This window comes from Anguilla rostrata, chromosome 10 (assembly GCF_018555375.3).
Source record: "Anguilla rostrata isolate EN2019 chromosome 10, ASM1855537v3, whole genome shotgun sequence".
Taxonomy (NCBI): domain Eukaryota; kingdom Metazoa; phylum Chordata; class Actinopteri; order Anguilliformes; family Anguillidae; genus Anguilla; species Anguilla rostrata.
This window is the reverse complement of record NC_057942.1, coordinates 8,404,110-8,416,411: the sequence shown is the minus strand read 5'-3', so window position 1 is coordinate 8,416,411 and position 12,302 is coordinate 8,404,110. Positions and strand designations below refer to the sequence as shown.

The following is a 12,302-nucleotide window of genomic DNA, read 5'->3' as shown; positions in this document are numbered from 1 at the left end:
TCATTAAATAAATATCAGAATGTTACTGAGTACAGACTACCCAGTCCACATCAAAATGTCCTTTTAAAAAATTAAAGTTGTTTGGGTACCGAGCGGCTGTTTGAGTGGACGCCTCTCTTCTCTAACATCAGCACCGGGAGAACTGAAGTTTGATCTCAGAGGCCACGGCAGCTGTCAGCACACATTTTGAAACTCAGCAGTTCACGCCGAACAAAATTTCTCGCTGAACCTTTCTAATTGGCCGTGACATGGACAGGACATCTGCCACAGTTATTACCTGATAAATTAAATAGTATAACCGCCAACTCATCTCCCCCTTTTGTCTCTCTCCACTGGGAGAGCACTACAGTGTAGTATGTAATGCTAATTAGGCGATTGTGACGCATGATCTTTCGTCTCAAATACAGTATCAACTGCAATACCATCTTAGTAAAATGTTACTGATATTTTTCCACTGTATTAGCTTGGAGTCATTTTTTGTCACTATTTTATTCTTAAAGAATAACAATGAGGAGGCTGTTAATGGCAAATATGGTCATATGACAGCTAGTCAGGAAAGAAAATATTTATTCAAATACTCAAAATAATTCCATTGACCTGGCTCAGAATATAGTAAATACAAATTTAGTGGATGTCTGACAACTGCTTTGGAATTTAGATGTTGCTACACTAGCAGTTAACCTGCTAAGAGGCTAGCTGGTAAGCCAACAGTAAACCTGCTAAGTAGCAAGCTGATAACCTAGCAGTTAGTCTGATATCTCACAAACTAACAAATTTCTCTTTTGGAAATTCATTAATCAAATGCAAAGTACTAAGAAAAGGACTACAGTTCTAAAGATCGGGTATTGAAAGGGCAAAAAAAACTTCAAGTCATTGTTTCCTCTGTGAATGCATCAAATGTCAAAATCCCAGACCTTCACATTTAATTAGGCTCCAATTTTGTTCATAGAAACTTGCAGTTTGCCCACTGAGAGCCTAAGCAGTACACTGCTTTACAAGATGAAGATGCAATTTTACCATGAAGCGCCCTCTGGCAGCAAACCTGTGCCTAATGAGTATGACCTGGATCAAATGCATAAATGGAATTCTTTAACCTTGTAGAAGATGATAAAATTGAAAACAGGAGAGATTTATGTGCTTGGAATCCACCGTTGTTTTCTTTTTTGGTGTTTTGTCTCTTTATTTGCAGTGTGATGTGTTTTTAAAAGCGGGCCGAGGGTCGGCCCCTGAGGCACTCCGGAGGTTGTTGGGCTGATGAGTAAATGTGTGAAATGCAAGGCCCCAGCCCATGATGGGAGTGTCAGCTAATCAAACACCCCCCTAGACACCCCCCCACCCCACCTGTGGACCTTCTTATCCCCTCCCCCCAGGGTGCATGAGGATATGACAGCAACGCAATGTCCAATTGAAACAGAGGGAAGCCCTATTGAGGCACGCCCCTCCAGCATACCACCACCTTTGGCTTGGAGAAGGGGACGTGGTGTGGAGACCCTGGGGGGGATTAACAAACAAACAGCTGTGCATGTACACATGTATATATGTACACACACACACACACACACACAATTGTGTAAATACAGATGTATACACACAGATGAACATATAAATGTGAGCACGCAGACACATACTCGCAACAGACAAAACAAAGAGGAACATATACATCTACAAAGCACATGTACCAACACGCACGCACACACCAGACAAAACAGAGATAAACATATATATACATACATATACAAAACACGTGAGTACACATAGACACACATACACACAGCACAATTTCAAAGTCATTTCAAAATCCCCACAAAGAAAAACAGATGTGTAGCACCAGCTTTTGACAGTTCATGCATTTGTTACGTGTTAATATTCATGCTTAGTTCCACAACATGCTGAATTTCTTCCAGAAAGTACGAGAGAATTCCGAATTATGGAACGACCATGTCCACAAATACAGTGTTGTGACTCAGAAAAGAACAAATTCAAGGTATTTACACCCGTGGAGTTTTACTGTGCCTGACTGCACAGTAAGCACAGACCACACATACAGATACACCACGGTAAAAGTTAAATACAAATATATATAAATGACGTATATCAAGCGACACAAGAGACACGAGAAAGCTCCGGACCGACGTGGTCCGTACCCACAGTACCTGACTAACACCAGCCAGCACACAGCACGACACCGACAACTACACTCTCAGATAATAAAAAAACCGGTGCTACAGCACGTATAAACCACAGAATAAAGGACAGGGGAAAGAGAGAGAGATAGCGAAAGAGCAAGATAAAAACAACAACAACAACAACAACACCACCACCATCACCACCAACAACAGCAGCAGCAGCAGCAACAGCTTTTAGAGACAGATACAGGACGGTTAATATAGATACAGAGATACAGAGGTTAGATAGATATATATAAATATGAATATATATACATATACGGATATTTACTGTTTCATCAAAGTGCCATATTCCACGGCTCTCCAGCTGCTCTGAGCTCACACTACTGTCCTGATCGATTAGCCAGCGATGCACCACGTGGGCCTGAAGAGGACACACGACATGGGAGACAGAGGCCTATTAATGCGCGCACCACATCACAGCAAACACACAGAGACAGTACAGGAGAGAGAATGAGAGAGAGAGAGAGGGAGGGAGGAGGATGGGAAAGGTGGTGGGAGGGAGGGAGGGAAATGAGAGAGAGAGGGAGGGAGGGAGAGATAAGAAGAGAGGGAGGGAGAGGGGCACAGAGGGAGGAGGAAGAAATTAAGAATGAGGGAGCTAGGGAAACAGGGAGGGAAGGATAGAGGGAAGGAAAGAGGGAGTGAAAGAGAAAGAGGCTAAAAGGGAGAGAGATAAAAGATGTTATGAAAAGAGGGAGGTAGGAAAAGATGGTAGAGGGGGGGAAAAAAGGAGAAAGAGAGCAACTTTTCGTTATGCCTTGATCCCCTAAATGGCTGCTCTCTCACTCATGCAGTCTAGCACGCACGCACGCACACACACACGCACAGAGGTAACAGGGCAGGTTATTAGGAAACACCCTCTGAACACACAGGGCACTGATAGGGGTGCAGTGACACAACAGCAAACAAAGCTAGCCAGCACTCGTCCAAAGAACACTTCCCCCAAAAAGCTCTGAGCCAATGGGTGTGTATCATCTTTGGAAAAATGCTGTCCAGTCATTCTGTGTACCAGACTCACAGATGCTTCCGTGGGGAGGAGTGGAAGATTATGGGTTTTCTGCACATCAGATGGGCAACAGCAAACACGTCAAAGGTTTGACCCACAGATAACTTGAGTCATCATGAGTCAAAACAGGGTCAAACAAGCGTGATTTCACCGTACCATCTTCAATGATGCACAGAACACGACTCCTTTCTGACCCTCTTAAGGGCAAATATTAATATTTATTATACATCAAATAGTAGTGATGCTACAATTTTCATGTGAATCCAAAGAAATACTTGTGTCCCTTTCCAATGAGAGTGAGTGAACATGCAACCTGTGAGACCGGTTCATTGTGCGTCCGCTAGTTCAGCTCCTGTTTTAGGAATAGATTTGGGGGGATGGGGGTGGATTCAGGAGAACACACCAAAGGTTTGACTGGGCACTGGGAAATGGTTTCTGTGACAACCGTACCCCGCAGGGCGATGAGAAACGGCTAAACGCTAACAGAAACGGATCGGTTGATGAGCACCGTCGGCCAATGATAACGCAAAGCCTGGACCTTCCCAGAGGGTGACCTCCCCACAGATTCGCTCACGGCTACAGGGAGGACGCGCCCTCTTCCTGTCCCACTGCTTACTCCGACAGTAACGGGGTCCCTCGGGGGGCGGCAGGGGGACAGAAGAGGGCACTTTATTATCTCTACGGCTGCACTTTTGCCCTGTTCCTGTCAGCGGCAGAGACTCATCACTCCTGCTCCTGTGCCCGCACCCTCCTGACAAGGATAAGTACAGAGATGACATCATCAGCATGAAGGTGAACCCAAAATTTAAAAAAAATAATAATAATAATCAGCCTTCGGGTTGAGAACGTTATTGATCTGGTCCGACGTATTATAAAAAAAAACAAGTGTAAAATAATCAGGTACCTCAGTTCTTTTCTTCAACCCTCCCCCTCCCCCCCCGCTTTCCTCTATCTGTTGTTCAGGTTCCTGCCCTGTCAGCACCCAAAATATGATAATGCAGCTTTCTGCTTCGAGCTCACAGTGGGGACACTTTCAAAACCTGTCACATGATGTAGGACTGCAGAGGAGCCTGTTTTAAACCAGAATATTCCTGTGGAATTCTACAGGAAACACGTTCTTCTGTACAGGGACACTTACCTGTCCGATTAAGCTCAGTAAGTCAAGTATACAAAAAAAAAATTAATAAATAAAAAAAACACAGTTGATCAATTCAGGATATGACAATCAGAGTTCTTTCAGGAACATTTGATTAAACTGTAGTCCTTACCCAGGGGCAGCAACAACAAACACGGCAACAAGCGTGGCCACAACAAGAACAGAGACTCACAGAAAATTTAAACGAAACCAAACGAACGACAGGAGAAACCGAAGAACAAAAACAAACAAGCATAAAACAAACAACCAATAAAGAACACCCAGGGATTTGGTCAGGAACCCGCGAGTAACACCCCGAATCAGCAGCGACACCCCCAAAAACGGCAGAGTAAACGGTGACCGGAGGAGACGGAGTCTGAGATGAGGGACGGGCTCACGCCTCTGGCGTGCCAGTGCTCACCGCAGCACAGAGATTACCGCAGTGCGTGTCAGATTATGGATATAAACGGTTTAGTGCATGGGCCGTGGTAACAGGAGGCAGAAGGGAAGGATGATAAAATGGGGGGCGGGTGGGGTTGGGGGGGGGGGCCCTGTTTAGGAGAAGCACAGTTGAACAGTACAGTTCATTGACTCTAAACTTTAAACTTTGGGGCGGGCCGAGGAGGAGACGTGGTGTACACCGAGGGGAATTCATTAGACAAGGACCATTAAGGAATGAAAATCGAGGACCACGGAAAGGAGACCAAATATCTTCTCCTTTGCAACCTGGAAAGCGACACTTAGTAACACCAAACTTGCTGTTGGCTTTCCGCGAGTATTCGTTTTGTCATGAAGAAGTGGTCCAGAAATGATTTGAACGGAATCGCAGAACACTTTCATTTAGGGTGTAAACAAATGCCATTGCACTGTGTTGTTGTTTATTAATATACATTATTAATATTCAAGTCAGAATTATTTTCATACACTCTTGGACTGAATATTCACCTTTATAAACACTGTTTTGAGTAAATTTCCTGCTCCAACTGGTTCCTCTTAACCCCAATAATGTAGTCCACCATTGACAATGTCTTAATAATACTTAATTAATCATCTATTAACTCTACGTACAGGCTGCAGTGAGTTATGCCTCTTGACCCCTACATGCTACACTATTCATAAGCTACATAAAAATGATAGAATCCTGGAATCAAGGTGTGAAATATGAATACATAAAAGATATGTAAGAGGCAACAAGTAAATTGTGCAGGAATAAGCTGGATAAAAAGTTCAGACAACCACCCGTCACATAGCGATGCATTCATATTGAGGTTTAAAATCATAAAAGGCAAATTTGACATCACCATTTGCAACCAATACGTGTTAAATAAAAGATTGCTCTTTGAGTGGTGCTTTGGCAACATTATAAGCTCTTGAGCTAAAAGCTAAATGGTTTATGCCAATGGTATTCACTGAAGAGTTCATTGGTCAACACTCAGATGACAGTTTGAAGCAGTTGATGATACAGTAATATCAGCCTGCCTGGTTTCTTGGGCCTGAAGCCGTTGCCAATTTAAAGGCGAAAGCAAAAACCCGCCACACCCTGCGCCTCTCTGAGAGAGAATACTGCCGGTTTGGAGGCCTGGCTCACAAAAAAGCTAATAAGTTTATAAGGAAATAGTGAGATCCTTTGGGAATCTAAGACTTAGTGCTTCAATTTCTCTGCTATACTGTAGCTCAGAGGCAAATATAGCAATAACTTCTTCTCAGCATTTCTCTTGGGAAAAAAAACTGAAACAAAAACAACCCTAAATGCAGATCTGTTGTTGTGAAGCATCACCAGAATTTTCTCTGGGGTAATTCTCTCTTTAGAACGCATTCACTCTCTTTAATGCCATCTAGATATTGCTGAAAGTCTTGGGTCCATTCACAGTCTAAGCACAATGCCTTTTGTCCTTGTAAATTCGGGGGAATTTAGACTCGCATTCCAGATACAAAACTATGCATCTATATAAAAACTGGGATGAATGTCTTAATAGATAAAACAATGCATTTAAAACAATGCATGATAGCAAAGAAGTCCAGATACAGCGAAGCAAAAAGAGAAGACGACAGAGCTTGTTCAAGAACTAGAGTAAACCTTGGAATTGCTCTTCCTCAATGACATCAGCTGAAGCTCACTAAGGGGATTAAAAGTGGACAAATACTTTTTACAGCACTGTACACAAAATGGTCATGACTGTGACAACTTAAAAGGATAGTAAAAAAAATAAGAAGGGGGGATGATGAAAAACGACAATGGATAAAGTGTGGAAGGACAAGCCCTGCAGAAGGAGACTGAAAGAGAAGGTGAGAGAAAGAGTGAATGAGCAGAACAGAGAGAGAGAGAGAGAGAGAAAGAGAGAGGGGGAGGAAACGGTACTGCAGATTGCGGATGGATAAATAATGCATGAGGGGAAGGGAGAGGAGGCTGCCAGCTCGGAGCAGACTCTCTGTCAGCATCTACCGCGGGAGTGGCACCCGGCGAACAGGTGGGGGGGACAGGTGAGAGGGCCGGGGGCAGCTGCAGTCACCTCCAGCGCAGCCAGCCGCTCACCGCAAAGGCACAGCGTCAGGAAACAGCCACCCGCCGCTGCAGCCACCGCCAATGCAGTAAAAAAAGTTTCCGGATCCCTGCACAACGCTCCCATTGAAGAGTAGGTTCATTTGGAATGTTTTTTTCCTCAACATTCTAAGTCAGGGTTATAGAACTCCATTGTTTTCACTAACCAGCAGTGATTGTTACATCAGAATTAGAATGCTCAGTTAAGAACATCATAATTAAATATTTGTGACCTTACACTTGAAAGAGTTTAAAGGGGGGTTTTCAGTATGAAATTACATAGCTAGGTAAACAGAAAGGACAGTGTTTCTGCTAACGCAACTTAGCGGGACATGGACTCCCAGAGCCTCTTTCTCTGTAATGTGAGATGCTTCCCTTCATCTCTGGGGGGCAGGAAACCTTTGATGTATGATGCAATGTATGAGCATTACTACTCAACCTGCCATCCTGATCAACAGCCAGACCAAGGAATGAGAAAGAAAATTAGAGGAAGAGAGAGAGAGGGATCAGGCACCATGAGCATATTCGCCTCTCAGAGATGCCTTTCCCCCTCTCTCTTCTGCCAAACCAACACCCTCCTGTGAAAAAGGGAAACTCCGCACTTCCACACCAGACTAGTTTATCAGCCATTTCATTAGCATAACAATGCTCACCAAAAAAAAGGACTTTCAGACACCGCCAAAACAAGACGGTGGATTTGAGGGAAGCTAATTTTCATCTTTCAGTTCTCTGTGTCATTCTATTCTCCTCCATCGCTGGAATGGAAAGAGGACGTCATCCCTTTTTCTCTGTCTCCCTGTGTCTCCCCAGCTCTCTCTCTCTCCCGCACACCCATATCTCTCTCTCTCTCTCTCTCTCTGTATTTTCTTCTCATTTTAAATTTGTAATGATCATACAATGCTCACAAAATTTTCATCCGTCGGGGAAAATGGTTGAGCTGTATCGACTGGCAATTGTAATCAAGATTAACCTAGTGCTGGTCTAAAATTTGGTCCAAAAACTGAACAATAAGGCTTGCTAAAAATATTTTTTTAAATCCCTCCCCTCCTTCTCTCCCCTCTTTCCTCTCTCTCTCTCTTTCTCTCTCTCTCCCCCCTTCTGCAGTGCCAGGAAGACACGGACTGTTTCCCAGCTGCCACATAATGCCCTCACAATGCTTTTGTTGCGTAGCGGCAACGTGTCACAATGTTTTTGGGAAGGTCTTTTTTTGGGAGGGGAGGATTGGAACAAATACACCCCTCTTTGTGCCAATAAGCAGTGGCAGACTGGCGAGCGGCGGGATTCCATTGGCACACGCAGTCACAGTGCTGTTTATACACTGCAACAAATGTGTGAGCACAACACAAAGGAAAATAAAGCACACTGTACATTCAGACTGGTAAACAAAGAGCTAATTTGTCATTCACTGTTAGACCTCAGATATTATCGCTATGAATGCAGTATGGTGGCATGTCAGACCTGGGTCACACACGCATCTTTCCATGACAATAAAATGTGCAGAACACTGAGACTTTTCAAAGCAACATGCTACGGAGTGTTACAAAGCGATTTTGATCATCGCATCTTCTGAAATTTAATTAAAGCACACGGCTAAGTATAGTACCGCAGCAATGGACATTCCATACTGGAAACATCACAAGGGAAAATCTCGTTACTGTCCAGAAATCTCCTGTACTAAAAACACAGAGGTTTGAACGTACTGTAGGTGCAGAACAGGGATACTCATATATATCCCTCAGGGCCTGTGATACTCCTGGCTTTCAACCCTCCTCTAATCCAGGACCGATTTAAATGTGACGCACCAGAAGAGTGTGATCTCTGGCCAGTCACTGACATCACTGGACTACAAGACTACCAGAGAGGAGAGAAAGCAAGCCAGCAGTACTACTGGTCTCGAGGGGCCAGATTTGTGTATCCCCGGGGTAGGGTATCTGGCGAGTATAAAGAATCTGCGGCACTTTTGAGGGAAGGGTAGCGACAGCAGAGTCTGGCTGAGAAGCAGTGCTGCAGCCCTGAGATTAGGAGCCTGGTTCCTCACTCGGTACGCCAGCCAGCCGCCGCATGAACGAGCTAGCGGGGAGAGCCAAGCGCTTTGTGATGACTGAGTCACTCTGTTCTGTCTCTCAAGAGTCGTCTGTGAAGGCTCCTGTTGGAAAACACTGGAGCAGTGCTGCTTCATAACAGTTTCAATGGGTGCGTCTCTGCCTTTGTTGTATTAATGTCTGGAGTGTGTGTGTGTGCGCAAATGCGTAGGTGTGTGTTTGCTTACAGAGCACACATATGGTAATCGGCATCCCCTGATGTACTGTAGGTTAGTCAAAGACACAGCACTGCTACTGCAGAGAGCCTCTCTCAATGCAGTTTTCCCTGATACACAAGCATACCACACACACACACACCACACACCACACACACACACACCACACCACACACCACACACACACCCACACCAACACACACACACACACACACACAACACACACACACACACACACACACACAACACACACACACACACCACACACACACACAGAGCAGCAAAACCCTGGCACAGTAAAACTTTATTGTCTGTTAAGCTCTGCATAGCCAATGCAGCGTGCCAAGTTGGGGTTATCCAGCAAAAATGCTGATTTATACAGATCACAAGAGCAGGAGGCAACAAGACAACCAAAGACACATTTAAAAATCCCCCAGAGGAGATGAACCAAGATCTCTACCAGACCCGGAACTGGACCATCACAAACCAAACGAAACCGTCGCAGGTAAGGAACACATTACAGGGCTCTTGATATTTAAAATGAACCTCCACCTGTAAATGTGCCCTGTGCCAGCACTGTTCTGCTAATTGCTCTGCGGTGTGTATTCCTAATATTGCCTGGGCCGAACACATTTCCCATAAAGTCAACAGAAGCAGTCTGAATGTGAATTATGACCGACCACTGTATCGCCAGCCAACAGGCCCGCATCTAACCCTTCCCCTTCCTGAAACTTCAGCACCTCCTCTTACTAACGCACTCCTCTGTCCTGCATGACTAGCCTCAGTCTATCGCTCGCTTTCTCTTTCTCCATCCCTCTCCATCACTCTAACCTTCTGCTCTCTCTTTATCCCTCTCCATTACTCCATCTCTCTCTTTATCTCTATCTCAATTTCTCTCCATCCCTCTCACAATCTACCTCCATCCATATCCATATCCATATCCTCTCTCCATCGGTCCATTCTCTCTCTCTCTCTCTATATATATATACAGTATATATTTATCACAGAGTCAGGCCTACCCAGCAGGCAGGGAAAAGCTGCTGGCCAACCAGCATTTGGCCAACTGGCGAAAGAGAAATGTTCTGCCTCTAGCAGACCACTAACTAATTTGCCCAATTTATTAAGTGTGAGGGCCGCAAAAAATCAGTGTTGCTGCATGTTTTTAATTAAGTGTGTTATCTAGGAAAACCGGTCATGTAAATGAGCAGCGCTCTAGCAAGTTCATTTAAATGCACTGTCGATATTTCAGACGGGGAGGAAATCGCAGCAAAAGAAAAAGTAAAAATCACAGCTAATGGTGGAATTGGACCCAGAAATCCATTATTGGCTGCAGCCTAGCAGCAGCAGCAGAAGAGCTAGTTCATAGAAACTACTGCCCATAAACAATTATTACAGAACTATGCAATTTTTCTGTGAACTATCCCTTTAAAATTGGACTTATTTTGGAACTAAGGTGAAAATGCAAAGAATGCTCATGAGAAAAAAATTGCAAATCAATTCTGCATGCCTTTGTCTCCAATCCCCCATACACATGGGCTCAGGAGCACCGTCCTCCTCATCTCTCTCCTCTTCTAACAGTTCCACAAACACCAGCATCACTTTATGTGGGCTGTACAAGAGGGCTCCAGCAGCATGGTCCAGACCCCGAACGTTATTCTCAAATTCTCCTCTGACATACCAAAAAGCGATATTCAATTTACTTCTCTCACAATTATACCACGCAGACGACGTCTCCACCCAAGAATGGCAACTGCTGCCATGCCAATTTAGTACCGGAAAGAAGTTAACTCCTGCTTTTCCCCATACATTATAAAAACCTTTGCCGCAGTGGCCACCAGCCATAAATCAACTGTAGCAGGTCATATGCATAAATTTCCATTCTCTCCTCCCATATTTTTTACGGCCCTACATTAGAACACCATAAAATACATACGCATTAACCTAAACATGCAAATTTCAGGAGTGCCGCTTTTCTCTCATTTTACCAGCGCAAACCATGGTAATAATAACGTTTTTTGTCTCATTAGCGTCTATAAAAGCCCCGCAAATCCCTTGTAAATATGGCTCTGTGCCTTCTTTTGTTAGCTCATCCTCAACATTAGCAGCGCTAGTGGACAGTGAGACCTGACATTCAGGCTTGGTAGCTGGGTAGGTCACACAGTTCAATTTTGATTTTATGCTTCTTGGAGCGAAGTACACAGTAATATGACTGCTGTCTTCTCTCCATTGATGTTTTGTGGATGCCAGCTTTACTCAATTAATAATAAGTTCAGCTCAATGAGAGAGAGAGAGAGAGAGAGAGAGAGAGAGAGAGAGAGAATTTTATATGGGAGATGGTCCAGCTGAAATTGCAGCCAGGTAACAAAGATTGCAATGCAACACAAACAGCAGACATCTTGACTCACTCTCTCTGTCTCTCTCTCCATCTCTAGCACAAACACACACACGCATGCATGCATGCGAACACACACACTCACACACATTTCCCCCCACATGCACACATGCAGGCACACACACACAAACATGCTTGTGTACACACACACATTTCCCTCCACACGCACGCGCACACACACACACTCCCATGTTTAATGCAGTGTGAACAGAAGTGCCAGTCAGCACACCGGATTGATCTCACTAATGCACCCGAACGGACGCGTGCAGACTGTGTGGTGTGAGAAAGACGGCGGCGAGAGAGCCGTTTCCCTCAGAGCTGCCGCTGCTGTACGGCAATAACATCGCTGGCACCCTTACAGCATCACTGACTGGAGCACACTGCATCAAACCTCCCATCAGACATGTCTGCGCCGTCTGGAGCTACAAACCACCTGAAGACACTTCTAAGCCATTTTAAATCCCATAAATCATTTTATACCCTCCTGCCCACAACCCCCCCCTCACCCCTCCAATTTGGTTCGGCCAATTGTATTTGAAGACCCATCCTATGAGTGCAGTGTTTTCACGTTCTGCCGATTCTGCCATTTCCTTCCTTTTATTTCAGGTGATTTCATCTTTACAGCGACATACACCCGTTGTCAGTTGCTGGGTCGTGTGGACTGAACAACATTCTGAGTTGCCAAAGCGTTCGTTCATAGAGGAATACAACCGTTTTAAACACATTTTAAAGGGTCAGTTATATAGGTTTTTTTTTTCATAAAATGAAAAATATGAGCAGTATC

General features: G+C 44.5%; 1 protein-coding gene across 14 annotated transcripts in view; it reads right to left on the bottom strand.

Annotated features, from left to right (window-relative positions):
• Positions 1 to 12,302, bottom strand: part of LOC135264872 (ankyrin-1-like) — a 126,946-nt gene that overhangs the window by 78,552 nt on the left and 36,092 nt on the right. For all 14 annotated transcript variants that reach the window (XM_064353822.1, XM_064353826.1, XM_064353830.1 and 11 more), the window contains exon 2: positions 2,458 to 2,550. In XM_064353822.1, coding sequence (XP_064209892.1) covers positions 2,458 to 2,550 — 93 coding nt within the window. The remainder of the gene's footprint in view (positions 1 to 2,457; positions 2,551 to 12,302) is intronic.